The sequence below is a fragment of the Temnothorax americanus genome, unplaced genomic scaffold (assembly GCF_048541705.1).
Source record: "Temnothorax americanus isolate GAGA-0224 unplaced genomic scaffold, ASM4854170v1 Scaffold7, whole genome shotgun sequence".
NCBI lineage: Eukaryota > Metazoa > Arthropoda > Insecta > Hymenoptera > Formicidae > Temnothorax > Temnothorax americanus.
The window spans coordinates 7,802-22,945 of NW_027509792.1; the positions used below are offsets into that span (position 1 = coordinate 7,802).

Genomic DNA, 15,144 nt, shown 5'->3' on the forward strand with positions numbered 1-15,144 from the left:
ATATAAATGTCAAACGGATGTCTTTTTGACGACTCGAACTTTGGCCCTGGTCCCGCCCCCCCCCCCCCCGACCCTCCTTCCGGTAGCCATATTGGTGTTATTCAGTTTTATGACCGTAGCTCTTAAGGGAGGGGAGGTGGGGGGTTGGGGTCTGAGGGGAAGTTGATGCTTGAGTGAAGGACTATCCACCCCCCCAGGTCCCATCCCCCCCGCACCCCCCCCCTTGGGCTCCATATACTTGGACCATGGTGCCAGGGTGAAAAATTTTTATTACGCTAATCGACTGTCTTTTTCACGACTCGAACTTTGGCCATGGTCCCACCCCCCTCCGATCCCTCCTTCAAGGGGTTGATTTTTTGCGTAACTTGCGTCAGCTAATCAACGCGTCTCAGTATTTAATCGTATCATACGCGTATAGTAGCTGAGATGATTTGATTGGCTCACGCAAGTTACGCATACGCATCTTACGCCCCTTGTGAAACCAGCCTAAGACTGCTGGACCACGGAGCATCTTATGTAATGGAGGATTCACATTGGGTCCGATCACGTCCGATGTTCGACGTACGACGATCCGACATCCAATAACAGAATTTCTTATTAGAGACAAAAATTTCCTATTGGATGTCGGATCATCGTACGTCGAACATCGGACGCAGTGTGAATCGTCCATAACGCATTATGGCGACTTTATGCTAGATGTTCCGTGGTTTAGGGCCAATTTCATCAACCACAGTTAGCTTAACCGATGGCTAAAGTTAGCAGAATTGACCAATAGAAATGAATCCACCCTGCTTTCTATTGGTCAATCCTGCTAATTTTAACCGTCGGTTAAGTTAACTGTGGTTGGTGAAATTGGCCCTAAGCGGTCTTCGGCTACGCTTATGCTAATGGACGATTCACACTGCGTCCGATGTTCGACGTACGACGATCCGACATCCAATAACAGAATTTCTTATTAGAGACAAAAATTTCCTATTGGATGTCGGATCATCGTACGTCGAACATCGGACGCAGTGTGAATCGTCCATAAGCTATGCCGTTTGTGTGCGCGGGCCTTTAGGGTTGTTAGTTCGCTATTTCGTGCATTGTCGCGCGTCGCGCTGTAGTCGCGCAATCGCGCAATCGCGTTTGCGAGGACTCGCGTTTTCGGGACGATAACAAATTTACGAATCACGTCGTCTCGCCGCGGTGACAAGCAGTGACAAGGTGACATAAGTGTGGAGGCTTCCTGACAGCTCGCCGTAATAATGCGCGATCCGATTAAAACGGACAATCGAGCGCAATGATGACAAACAATGCGAACCGACGTGCCGGTGGATCGAACGATGCGAGGTATACGTAACGTGTATGGGCGATCAATAAATTATTCACGCGGGGAAAATATCCCATTTATTTCGAAGCTAATGTTCGCCGCTATATATACAAAATCGCCGATCAACGTGTATCATTTTTTCTTATTCCACTCTCGATGATCCCGATGCCGACCATTCGTATATATTATCGTATGTACGATAGGTATCGTAAGAAATTTGGCGAGGGTCGCGCGTTATTCCGCGAATCCCATATCTTTTATTTAACGTTCTGTATTTTATTTTCATATCTTGCGGTGTTTCAATGCTTTTCTTTTAAATTATAAGATTATACACGTAACGTTCTTGCACGCCTTGTAAAATAAATGCTACGAGTACAAAATACTAAAGTAAAGAATTTTATCGTTCTTTTTTATTATAGTAGGTTGCACACGTACATACACACACACACACACACGCGTGCGCGCGCGCGCGCGTATGTATAGGTATGTATGCATAGAAAAACAAATATAAAATATACCCTGTGATATTTTTTAAGGTAGACAAGTATGAAACAGTAAATATGCCTCATGGCTGGAGGCAGGGACAACAGCGAGCAAAATGGAAATTTAAACAAAACGCACCAGTGGCAATGCCACAATACGAGTCTTCTTAACTCCTCTAGAACGTTTGAACCTTCTTTGAGTAATGACGTCAAGAGACGAAAGAGTGCGGAACAACGTCGCACTCGTGTCAAAAATATCAGCCTGTTGCAAGACAGTATTCTGAGGTAAAAAACAATGTTGTCGTTCTTATTTTAACAAATTTAAACACTGCGTGTGTCCAAAGGCGTGTCTTAATGCAAAACATCATGTATTTAAAATTATAAAAACGTCATGTAAATTTAGTACATTAGATCACCTGATATACATTAGTGACATGTTTAAAAAATTGTTCTTTTTATATATATATATATATATATATATATATATATATATATATATTTTAAATAATTTTTTAATATATATACAATATGTATATGCCACTTTACGTGACGTGATCCTCTTTGCACAATTTTATTTTTTATATTTATTGTGTCGTCGTGTAATCTCTTCAGCTGTTTCATATATATGCCAGATAAAATTATCTAATTAATATATCTTATAAAGAGAGAAACGAATGCATTAGAATTAAAAAAAAAACAGAAACCTCAAGTATTATCTTTTATTGTAGAATATTTACGGATTCCTTGCATTGTGATCTTAATATAAGACATGGTTACAAAATAATACGTGTAAACGAGTGTATTGTTAGAGCAAGATCGCCACGCTTGTACCAAGTTCTCAAGCCTTATTTCGTTTACACTAACAAAACGATCCATTGCATTCTTGATAAAGCCGGACTTTTCCATCAGATTGAAGGTTTTGTAAGGTATTACTATACCGTATTAATTACTTACAGTGTATAGAAAGAGTATAACTTTTTTTAGAAAACAGATATCTCCACTAATCACCATTTGTTTGCATGTGTTTTTTTTTAACAGCTTTCCATTTGTTACAAGTGATACGATTCAAATACAATCCCTTGCATGCTTTTTTTCTTCTAGATAAATTATATTCTCTTTTTTTTTTTTTTTTTTTACACAAACGTGTACATTTTTATGTAGGAGAATTTAGACGCCAAACGTTTTGGTTGTTTCCTCGTTGCAAAAACAAAAATAGAATTATTTTTTCTCAGTATTTTCATTAGCCGTTAATGAGATTCGCCAGATATATGGATATTTATTTCGAGTAGAACAAGACCAAGTGTAGTAGCACATTATCATCATCGTTCCTATTTAGAAATAAAGGGAATGTTCATTTGCGACGAGTCTTGTGTCTTGAAAGATTTTCGGCATGTGGTTATAATTTATACGTGTAAATATCGGATGTAATATATTTGTCACGCATGTAACCTATACCTATATACCTCTTAACTCATTAAGAGCCGGTTGTTTCAACCTATTGGTAAACTGACTAATAGTTAAATCATATATGTTTTTTCTTTAAATAAAACAAGGATAGACATATATGATTTAACTATTATTTTATCAATAACGTGGAACAACCCCGGCCCTGAGCATGCTAAACTATCTCTGTGGTATTAATCAGAGTTCACGATCTATATCAATCGATTTTCTTTTTGTACGTGTATCAAAGTACGCACATTATTATATATTTGTTTAGCTCGTGTTGTCCGCTATTAATATTACATATTTGTTTATGACGTACAGGCTTCTCTACAGTACGCTGGACTTTACTCGAGAAGAGCAGTTGTTGGTGAAAATCATTTTGAATACAACGTACGAGTGTCAGTCTTTAAATGACGTCGATACCGCGATATCTCGTGTTGACAACAGGTTAGCGTTGTTAATAAATAACTGATTTACAATACGTTTTAGCCTAGATTCTTGATTTTAGAGGCTGATAATAATATAGTTTTCAACTACGTAGAATCTCTTCGCAGGATATACGAGAAATGTCTAACGTTGAACTGTGACGCGCATCTGCGGGACGTAAAGGATTATGTTGTAACGAATGCGAGCCCTGCTGCATCAGAAATGGCTGATTCTGGTTTGGAGACAGGTTCGATAAGTCCACACGATAATACGACATCAGAGACGTCGAGCACGGACTTGGAGGTGCAAGCGGCAGAGTACATTATTTCCGCTAATGATGATGCGTCGGATCGGATACGTGCCGAGCGAGTTCGCGACAAGTGCGCGCGCAAAACATTTTTGTTGTACGATGAACCCTGCGAGTCACTCAACGATGGCACGTATCGTGAAAAGAGCGCGCGCCAATCTGTCGCGAATGATCGTAGCGTAACGCACTCCTCGTCCCTGGAAGCGGAACATCAGCTCGCGGACACGTCAAACAACGTCCAGGAGGCGAAACTGAATGATGCCGAAGAAATCTTCCAGTACGAGAGTCGGATGTTAAATGAGCCATTCTACGAATCGGATTGCGGCAGCGATGAAAACGAATCTTTCGACGTTCGCGAGTCCATCCCTTCGGCGAGTGATGACCACGAAGATACTTCCGCAAACTGTAACGTGGAATGGAAAGCACAGTCCACGGCCGAAGACGCGGAAAGCGTAACAGCTGAAACGAGCCGAGAATACGCGCATTCTCGTTTTACTAACGCGACTGGTCGTAACGCGTCCTCCACGAGCGGTTATTACTTCATCGATGCGTCTACCTTGAATGACGAAGTGGACATTGTGTCTACGAATGTAACCATCGGGAGGACGCGGTACGGCAATGATAGTACATCGCCGTCGTGTCCAACGTTTTCCTCAACGTACTCGGCGGATACAGCGTGCACGAATGCGAACAACGCGAATAATGCCGTGGAAGAACACGCGTACAAGCAGTATACGCCACTTGAGACGTTGCCTTTGCAAACGGGCCATGAGCGAGTGGCAGACGTTCAACGAGAACTGAAACTCACCGAATATTTGCAGCCACTTTCAGACGCGCGTAAACGAAAACGAGTAGCGTCTGCCGTGGAGGAAAAGATAGAGGCGAGTAAGCCGACGGAGAAGGAGTCGTTGGCCGTAGAGATCAAAGAGGCGGACAGTGGGGAGAGCGCGCATCCTTCCCCGTGTCCCGACAACAACACCAAGTTAACGAACCGAGATGAGAAAGCGGAAACGTCGAGCAAAATCGAGGCAACAAGGAGCAAAAACGATCGAGACGCGAATGCAACTGAGAACAGACGACCATCGCTCATCAGAGGAAACACGTTCGAGCTTGATTCTAACGACGAGAAATTATCCGTTTTGAGACAAGAGTACGAGCGCAGGCAAGGTAGCCTCATTTTTCAAAGCGCCATTCCACAATATTCCGGACATCGTGTGGACGGAGACTCCATTTGTCACGTACCTCCCGATTCTGCAGTTCCGCGTCCTCCGCGTACCGAACCGTCGATCACGTTCACCCCCGATATGCGGGTCGCCGTTAATACTCAGCAATCTCAGCATTCGATGTCGTATTTATTGGACGGTCAACGCGGTGGACAACAATACGAGATTACGCAAACGCAAACAACGTACTTCGTACAGTCCGGTCTCGGCGAGTCTTGCGCGGTTTATCCGATTATCAAAAGTGCCAGCGACAAATCTATCATGGATCGTGGCGTGGACTCGGACGATGCGTCGAATCCGTGCTGTAGTAGCTTGCCGGTTACCTTGGACTCTATTTTAGAGAAAGGTAACCGAACGGAGCCTGTAAAGAGAAGTAAACGACGCGAAGCCACTCCGCGTCGTTCTGGTGGTGTTAGCACCTCGGATTACTCAAAACCTTCGGACAGTCCCACGGTACGACGCAAAACGGACGCCACACCGATCGTATCGGGTGGCTCGGTGATTATGAACAAGCCTGAAGTCAAAGTCAAGTCCTCCAGAATGTCTTCCTCCATGACTGCCTGGGTGGTCGACATGAGTGACTGTAATAAGGAGGAGCCGAAATCTCGAAACACGTCGCGGAGCATGTCGCAAAGCTTTTCCACTTCCGAAAGCATCAGAAACGCCACGCAAAAGTCGGGCAATCATGAAAAACACGGTAGTTTAGGCTTCTTTGTCAATCTGAAGGATGTGAACGCGGATGTTGAACCGCCGCGTAAACGTGATCGTTCACTCGAGAGGAAGGAACGCGACGGTAACGGTAAGCCTTCGTGTGAATTTTACGTAGATATCTCTGACAAGAATAATAGTGGTAAAGTCAAGTCATCCGAGAGGCAAGATGATACAGGCACGATAAACGATATTTCTAAGGTGAGAAATGAAGGTGAGAAGAAGAACATCTTCTCAATGTTTATCGATCTAAATGATACGCGTGAGACCGGTGGAGACGACCCCGCGGTGGTTGTGGCTCCGACGCCGAGGCGAAGCTTCTCGACGATACCTAATAACGTAACGGATATTAAGACGGATGATAGTAGCTCCAGAGATAACAGTAGCGCCACGGGAGATACGCGTCAGTTGCCGCAAGAACAAAAGAAGGAAAAAACAAAACCTAGCGTCTTTATGTTTATAGAATCCGATTCTCCTGTGGTGAGAAGACGGACGCTATCTACTTCACGACCAACGTTCAAGCGGCACTCGTGGAACGTAGACAAGACACAATCGACAAGTAACTCCGGTAACGCCAGTAACGGCTGCGTCGCAAAAGAGCTCATGTTTAGAAGAGAACACAAACGTGCGCACAGCGTGTCGATGGACAGTCGGGGCATTTCTACTAAACACGTCCAAGCGAAGACGAGTTCGTCGTCCAGTCACTCGTTGAGCGACGCGGCCAAGGCGGATTCTTACAATCGTAAAAATTTCAAGACACTACAAGAACGTGAGATCAACTCCAACAATATGGACACATCGTCCGAGGATGTATTCGAGTTTGACGTAAAGGACACTCCACCAAATTCTCACGTGGAGATTGAAAATGAACAACTGCGCGTCGTCAGCGTGACGCACTGCGAATACAAAGAACGAGTTTCCGATCACGTGGAGACGTTGGAAACTAACGAGACGAAAGCATACGAGGATGAGTTCTCGGAGACTTCCGCTTGGGAAAAGACATGTACGGAGAGCACGGAAGGTCACACTCGCAAAAGTGAAACGTTTGATATCAGTAGTGGCAGCGGACCTTCCCCATCGGATAGCGACAACCACTATTACGACGTGACTGATGTGTTATCGTCGAGTGTTAACGATAGATCATCACAACTACGTGCTGCGGGAAACAGTAGTAAGATCGCGGAAACTCGCAAGTCGTTGAGTGAAACTATAAAGAAAATCGAGTGCGAATTGAAGGAGCCGGACGATAATGGCGCAGATCAAACGTACGCGTGTCGTTTTTTGAAGAAAACTGGAAAAGTGCCCGGTCGTACGTTAAAGACGTTGCATTCCGATTTTCATAAGACAAGTACTTCCAGTTTTGTACGTCTGTCGGATTTGGATAAAACGCCAACGGCTACGCACGCGTCGGACGTGTTGACGGTGAAGGATGACAGAAGCACGTCGCGGATGAGCAGTAGTATCCCGGAAACATCGTGGATAGAGAGCAAGCTGGCAGTGACGAGGATCAACGGCCCTGCAGTTAAACCGGTCTCTAGGAAACTCGCTTCTGTTATGAGCACGTCGCTTCCATCCAAACAGAAGTCTCCGTTGGAGGATTTGACCGGTGATTGCGAAGCGGAAGGGATTATCTCCGAATCTGATCTCAGCAGCATGCAAAGTAGTATGGGACGTTCCGGAGCGGGTATGTACCGTTTGGACGTTGTTAACTTAACGCGATGTAAACAATAGTATAGTAACGCGTATTATATACTTTCCTACGCATATTATTTTCATCTTTATGTTCGTACGATAAAACTATAATGACAAAATCGTACAACATTGGATAGGCTTCGACTATATCGATATAAAATCGATAAAATAACGTTTTCGTGAAAAAAAAAAACGTATTAATTGCAGAAGGCAGCACGGAAGAAACTGAAACGTCAAGCATAGCTGGGGCAAAGCCGTACAATAGACTGGGTGAGGATTTATTAAGGATGTTCTTGGAAGAAATAAATCCTGACATTACAATAGACGTAGCTGGCCGGCATATAAGAGCACATAAATGCATATTGAGTTCTCGTTGCCAATATTTTGCCGCAATTTTGAGCGGCGGATGGATTGAAAGTGCAGGCAATGTTATTTCTCTACAAGGGTATGCATAAAACAAATATATAGCATGTCTTGGAAAGAGTTGTATAATTTGCGATGAGAGAGAGGGAGAGAGAGAGAGCGTTGTTATCTCTATACTTGGGGTCGACATATTTGATACTTAAAATATATGCTCTTAGTTATTCGTGGATATATTTACACAAATGTATATTTATATACTTTTATATGACGACTTTTAACATCGCGACGTTGTTACGATTTCTGTTTTAGGTATTCTTATAATGCGGTTCATTTTGCATTATGTCATATCTACAGTGGAGAAAGTAATATACCAGATTCTATAAGTATCGTTGAATTAGCGACGTTAGCAGATATGTTGTGTTTGGAAGGTCTTAAAGAAGTTATAGGATACACGCTTAAGCTTAAATATTGCCACCTGTTTCATAAGGTAGATATATAACGTTAAAAAATGTCGTTCTATCTCACGTTTCTAACAAAGAACGTACGAACACGCGTAGTAGTACGTAGCGCGTATAAGATATGCCAGTTGACTGTGACCGGTAACTTTCGTTACGTCCACTTAACTAACATTCGAAGCGAACGTGTTAGTACGCGAACCATGTAACGTTCTATTTTTTTTATTTTTGCATCGCAGGATTAGGAATCCTTACATCTACGTTCACATTGGTCCATTTAATCTTGAATATATAATCTTTTATATGTCTTTTTTCAACGTGATATATTTTCTTAGAACGTTGTTATTTTTTAGCCTTGCCAAATATGTGCCGTTGGAGTGTTGGAATGTATGCCGTTGGCGGCAGCGTATGGTCTGGATGAGGTATATCGAAAATCACTTAGATGGATTACGAAGCATTTTGTACGAATATGGCCATGCAAAGCATTTGCGAATCTTCCGAGAGAACTTACGGAAAAATGTTATCATCAGCACATAGTGCACATGGTACGCACATAAAGAAATTGATCGTGTTAATCATAACGTAGATATGTATGAACCGTGTTGAATCGTTCGTTCGATAAGAACGTGTTGATGTTTTTATCGTGACAACGCTGTGATTTTGAACGTATAAAAGTTTCACTACACAGATAACGAACGTTTGTTATGTCTTCGTGATTGTATATCTTTTTTCTTCCTGTACGTACAGTCCACCGACAACGTGCTACAAACTATGATGGATTGCGATAAACTGTTGGCAACCTTACCGAACGTACGATGGGCAGAGCCGGTCGTTCGGATGGTATCGACGCTGTTGGAGACGTCGATAAAATTCTTGTCGGAAAATTTCGCAAGTGTCTTGGGAAACGATACGTTTCACGCGCTTGGCCGCGAGCTAACGTGGAACATCAGCCGTTTGGAAGATCATTTTCTAGCAGCCGTCGAACACGTGCTACCCGAACAAGCGTGCAAAAGTTATTCGAAATTGAATAAAATGCTAGTCGCATCGCAGACGGATGATTTTCAAGGTAAAATCAAGTGGGGACCGCTGTTTATCGATTTCCTCCACAAGCTTCAAGGCCGTGTGGAAAAGTGCTTGGTGCGTGATGCCGCGCGTGCTGCGAGAACCACCACGTGGTTGAAAATGGATCTAGAACTTCGCAGGAGAATACAGGAGCTAGCTTGTCTCGTAATCTTGCCTCACGAGACCTCGAAACATCTATCTGGACACTCGAACTTTCTAAAGGCAAGTATATTATCTTCTTTAAAATCCACCGTATCTTTTCTAATGAAGTTCGTCTATAAAATAATTAAAGGAATCTCGTGCGCCGCCAACGCGTTCGACGATAAGCCGCAACTTGGATTTAAAACGTGTAAAAATGGCGATTTCGGAGCACAACGACAAAACTTTAAAGCAGATACCGTCATCCAAGCCAACCAAACAAGTTTTATGTAAGCCAAAGACAGATCCGCTCGAGCGTAAAATGCAGGAAGATAAACAACGTACTTCTGAGACCGTTAGACCAAAATCGTGGCCCACGAAGATAGAGGTACGTTTGTGACTTTTGAAACACTTTTAAGAATATTTAAAACCCATAATCTTTTACCGCAGCTTTACATATGAATTATATATACCGAGAAGAATCGTCATTTATTAAAATAAAACATACGTAAAACTTGATACGTAAAACTCAAATAAAAATTGAAAGACTATCTCGCTCGGTGCCTCAAACGTTTTACTACAAAATAATCCCACGTAAACAAGTTATCGTTAAAAACGTATGATAAAGTTGTCAATATAAATTTGTAGGTAAAATCAAGATATTTAGAACCAAGAAACAAACCTGTTCCAAAAGAAAACGTGCCTATGCATCGCGACAAAATCGTGCAACAACGGCGCAAAATTATGATTTCCTCATCTGATTCGTCACGTACTTCGAGCCCGGCGATGAAACGTGCGACGGATAAAAAACCACTGTCCAAGATGAAGCTACCAGTTAGGAAAGATGTAAAAGCTCTCTCGTCAGACAGCTTAACGGAGGCGAACGCGGGTCGAACTGGTAACAAAAAGGATTTGATCAGCAAAAGTTGCGCTATTACGAGACCCGAGTCACCTTCTTTTAAACAAAAAAGTACCGAAATAGGTTTATCGGTCGATTCTTTGGAGACCAAGAGTATACCGGTCACCGTCAAAAAGAAAGTCAACAAGATGGATACATCCATGTCTACCGATAGTCTTATGACGGAGGTAACGACGACTCCAAAATCTAATGTGTCCAATAAATTGTCGCCTACTTTAATAAAAGCGAACAAAACGCAAACTTCGGACAGGTGAGATGGACGTTAATATATTGATCCTAACAACTACTGTGTGATTTCATTTCGACGTATATTTGATTTTGTTTCGTCCTACCGTAGTAATCAGATTTGTTAATCCGTAAACGTTAGGATGAAAAAGAGCTCACCACCGACACAGCAGAGGAGCCCATTAACGATCGCTAAGAGGCCTCTGAGATCCGTGGAAAGTTCTACCGCCGCCAGTCGCAGTAGAGCCGCTGCTATCAGTAGCGCGTATCATGGTTCACCGAGTTTACGCAGAAACTTATTAGATGCTGCAAGGACGCCGGACGTCCCCGGTAAACCGGTGACGACAGTGGCTCCTTTCAGGACGCGACAAGTCACGCAGACAAACGTTCCTCTCAACACGAGGAGAGAAAGGAAGGAAACTCAAACGTCGCAGAGCTCTGGTAGCCCTAGCAAGAAATCTTCCCCAAAGTCTAACATTAGCGGTAAGATGGGAGGCAGCAAGTCAGTGATCGCCGGCAAGAAAATTGTCGGTAATAAAGCTGACGACAAGATTAAAAAGTGCCATAATCAGGAGGCGCAAAGGCAACCCACGGTAGGTTCGAGATCTGGCACGTTCCTCAAAGATGAACCTACGATACTTAAGAAAGTGGACATTAAATCATCACAACTTAATACTTAATGTTACTAATGGCTGGATACGTATATCGATAGGATATGCCGTGTCGATACGATATTAGTTGCTGTCTATTAATTAATGATTATACTACACTTGCATCAGCAAGTAAAGATTTTTTCATCGTGAGATCGCTTATAATCATATCATAATAGTAAAGATTCCAAGATATTGATATCCTTAAAATCATCTCGCGTCATCTCCATCCATGTTATATTTATACATGAGAGCTTCATACGTCATAAATATAGATTTTTTTTTATGGAAGCATATCTGAACGTCGTATCGTTACTTTAACGCTCGTGCGTATATCACCATAAATGTTTTACACGTTGTATATATTAATGTACTTCATACATATTTCCATTTGCTCTATATATTTAATAACAAGAATCGTCGACAATGCCGTAGGTACCCGCGCGTAATAAATCGTGATTAATGGAGGGCTGTCGCTCGAGTAACTGCGAACGTGACACGTCCAACAGAGGACGCGTATTATATATGTAAGATAGCGAAATGTAATTTTAATTTAAGGAAGGTTGGAATTATCGTTAAAAAAAATACATTTGAGCTGCATTTATTACGTAAATAGAAAATATGCTACGCGTATCTTATGACGGTAGAGGCGATTCGTTAAAAAAACATTCTTCAACGTTTATGTGAACACGTTTTCATATTTTCTGCTTTTCTAACAACACGGTAATGCAGGTCGTACAATCTCAGTCTGAGAAATCAAATATACAACGTATCCTCGAAAAAAGTTTCTGTATACATATAGCTGTATATATATAGTCACACAAATGAAAAGATTACATACAGTATGTCTTACAAAATTTTTTCGAGGAAAACTTTATCCGAAAACAGAAATTTGTAACTGAGCTGCATTTTTCTTGAATTACCATGTCGTGCACACGTAAAGTAAGTGAAGATTTCACACACACACACACACACACACACACGCGCGCGCGCGCGCGCATACTAGCAGCAACGGCAACAGATAGAAAGATTATTGACGGCATGTACTTAAATATGAACAAAATCTTGATTACATGTATACATTAATGTCTCGTAGTTCTGCATACGCAGCATCTCATGATCCATAGATAAAAAACGTGGTCAGCGACAGACGTATGTTTAGAGATAGCTCTTCCATTCTACCACGTAAATATATGCCATTATCAGTTCGACGTACTTTTTAGTAACCGAACGATTTTATTAGACGCTGTTTACGTATTACTACGTGAAGTTGCCATTGTATGAACCACGTTCAAATGCAAGCAAAAAACGTGTACCTTCTTTGCTTGCAATTTTTTATTGATGAATCGTATGTACGTGATATATTTATTTGTTATATTTTTATCTATTTTGCAATGTAAATTTTTATGCAATATTTGTATCTAGTCATTTGTATATTTTAAAGATTTCCTTTTTTGTCTAATGTTAATAAATACGTCGATATCAGATTAAATGTTTGTTCTTGTAAAAAAAAAATTATTTTTATGAAACGTACTATCGTGAAGAGAAAGGTTGCAAAATTTTTTTCGATTTTCCAGATTCATAAAACGTTATAAGATAAAGATTTTTGCGCCGTTCTGAACGTTATTGAAAGTGTTGCAGCCTTTTTTTTCACGCGTGACAATATATAAGTGAATAACGTTATTTTAGCTGGATGTAAGACAGTAAACATTAACGTACATAATTGCAATTAGTTCTCCATAGAAAATCAATTAAATGTCCAATAATGTCCCTCTTGGTCTTGCTCGTTTCGATTCTGTTTCAGTGGATGGTATAGTTTTTCGTTTATTCATGCCTTTTCTCTCCAACTGCTTTTCTATGATACGTGCATTGTTCGCGTACGAGTCAGCGACTTCTCTCTGAAATTACACGTATTTTTTTTAATAAAAATCGTTTTATTATTAAAGGAAAACAAAAGAAATAGATTACGTAAAAGATGCATCGTAAAGTAAAATACTAGGTAAATGAATGACGATTCTATCGTCAAAGTAACTGTGATTAGGCTAGAAATCTTAATATTAAATTTTTAATATGTATCTTGCCACAGCTACCACACTTAACGTTTCCCTGACTTTTCTGACCATCTTATCTCATAAATTAAAAATGTGCTCGCTACGTATAACACTACGCGCGTGACGTACAGCTTCAATTTCATCCTCTTCTTCATCAATTGTGGATACTGTAACCGAGCTAAATTTGCCCATATTTTTGGTGTGCTTGGTAACCATTATTTTCTTAGGTTTTTCAATCGCTACTTGATTATAAATATCTGTCATAGGGCCCTCCCTAGAACTTTTGATTACCGAATCTTTTACCACAAATACTACATTTGCTCCTGGATCGTGCTTATAATACAGCAATAAACCACATCTGTGGAATAGATAACGTACATTAATATGTACATATTAACGACACTCATATTTTTTTCAAGATGTTTTTCAAATATTTTGATATCACAAACGTATTAATGTATATCAAAATAATTAATAAAAGCTACGACATTTTTGGCACAATAATAAAAGTATTAAGTATGAACAAAAGTAACGTCGTACTTTTTACACTTTTGTCTATATTGTTTTTCGGTTCCCTCTGGACGCTTGAGAAATACAATCTCGTCCCCCTCCGCGGTCATTTTATGAGCATGCTTACTGCCATCGATTACCCTTGCTCCATCTCTTCTTCTCAGTGGTAATTTTTCAATGGCACAATCTACAAATAAATGCAAGACACAATATTTACAAAAATTAAAATGTTTTATTATTCTCTCTCTCTTTCCCCCCCACCCCCTCCATCCTTCTCTTTCTTTCTTAAGGTTAATGAGTTGTTGCGTTACAAATACCATTCGCGATCACAAGTATCGTATGCACACCTGAAAATAATCTTTTCGCAAGGTATTTTCTACAGCATTCGATCAGATCATAGTCAAAAATTAACGTTGGCTTTTTATTATTTTAGAAACTGACAACGATAATACTAACCTAAAATTAGTGTCATTTGGCCACATATACAGTAATAAATGTGCAATGGTTTCTCCTCGCTGTATTCTTCCTGATCTTTCGTATCGGAGCATATAATGCTCCTCGACACTACTTTCGGCATAACGTATCCACGTGTTTATCTCCGTATTCAACGTTACACACACGCATACGCCATACGCTTTGATCAAATTAACGTGTTTATATGTTTATCTGAAGCAGTGAGCGACTGAGCGTGAGGACTGAGATTGAAGACTCGACACTTTTTGGATTTTTTTTCGCACGACGTGCACCACATACACCTTGCACCTGATTGGCTGCGTTTATTATGCCCGGTGTCCACGATGCAAGAACTTGGTCCAAGTTTTAGTTTAAGCCAATGAAACTGCTGCTTTTCCGTAAGAGCTGCAAGTTGATTGGCTTAAACCAAAACTTGGACCAAGTTCTTGCATCGTGGACACCGGGCATTAGAGCCACTTGATTTGTCCTTGCCTTATGCTAGGTCTACACGGCGAGTCGTAAAGTCGTAAGAAATTGACAGTTTAATTATTGCAGTTGAATTTCAGAAGAATACGCGACTGTGCGTGGTCACGTTAGAAACTTTAGCACGGCTCACCTTACTACACACATGTTTTTGTTGCCAGCCAATCATGGAATAGCTGGTCACATGACCCGTTCTCTTTCCTAGGGACCCTAGGGACTCTACTAAACTGCGTTCCAAA

The 15,144-nt window shown here is 41.1% G+C and overlaps 2 protein-coding genes across 5 annotated transcripts; one reads left to right on the top strand and one right to left on the bottom strand.

The window, feature by feature from the left end:
- The first annotated feature begins 1,110 nt into the window (after window positions 1–1,110).
- Window positions 1,111–12,403, top strand: LOC143905944 (uncharacterized). 4 transcript variants are annotated; one of them, XM_077421627.1, is made up of 12 exons: window positions 1,111–1,345; window positions 1,849–2,079; window positions 2,523–2,720; window positions 3,562–3,687; window positions 3,795–7,588; window positions 7,804–8,041; window positions 8,269–8,446; window positions 8,768–8,959; window positions 9,162–9,698; window positions 9,769–10,002; window positions 10,263–10,783; window positions 10,901–12,403. In XM_077421627.1, the coding sequence occupies exons 2-12, from the start codon at window positions 1,880–1,882 to the stop codon at window positions 11,436–11,438; spliced, it is 6,756 nt and encodes a 2,251-aa protein (XP_077277753.1). In that variant the 5' UTR covers window positions 1,111–1,345; window positions 1,849–1,879; the 3' UTR covers window positions 11,439–12,403. The 4 variants fall into 4 exon arrangements, with proteins under 4 accessions (XP_077277753.1, XP_077277751.1, XP_077277752.1 ...); XM_077421625.1 differs by having other exon boundaries at window positions 1,111–1,332; XM_077421626.1 differs by having other exon boundaries at window positions 1,111–1,332; window positions 1,853–2,079.
- LOC143905945 (STING ER exit protein) lies at window positions 11,994–14,654 on the bottom strand. Its single transcript, XM_077421629.1, has 4 exons — window positions 14,426–14,654; window positions 14,000–14,156; window positions 13,589–13,817; window positions 11,994–13,306 (listed from the first exon to the last, which is right to left on the bottom strand). Exons 1-4 carry the CDS (start codon window positions 14,544–14,546, stop codon window positions 13,160–13,162), a joined length of 654 nt encoding a protein of 217 aa, XP_077277755.1. The 5' UTR covers window positions 14,547–14,654; the 3' UTR covers window positions 11,994–13,159.
- Window positions 14,655–15,144: the final 490 nt, after the last annotated feature.

Coding starts and splice junctions, on each gene's coding strand:
- LOC143905944 (XM_077421627.1), top strand. CDS start 1,880: ATGGCTGGAGGCAGGGACAACAGCGAGCAAAATGGAAATTTAAACAAA. Junction 8,960..9,161: donor ATCAGCACATAGTGCACATG/GTACGCACATAA, acceptor CTGTACGTACAG/TCCACCGACAACGTGCTACA. Junction 10,784..10,900: donor AAAACGCAAACTTCGGACAG/GTGAGATGGACG, acceptor CGTAAACGTTAG/GATGAAAAAGAGCTCACCAC.
- LOC143905945 (XM_077421629.1), bottom strand. CDS start 14,546: ATGCCGAAAGTAGTGTCGAGGAGCATTATATGCTCCGATACGAAAGAT. Junction 14,157..14,425: donor CCAAATGACACTAATTTTAG/GTTAGTATTATC, acceptor ATTTATTTGTAG/ATTGTGCCATTGAAAAATTA. Junction 13,307..13,588: donor AAGAGGATGAAATTGAAGCT/GTACGTCACGCG, acceptor GTGTAATTTCAG/AGAGAAGTCGCTGACTCGTA.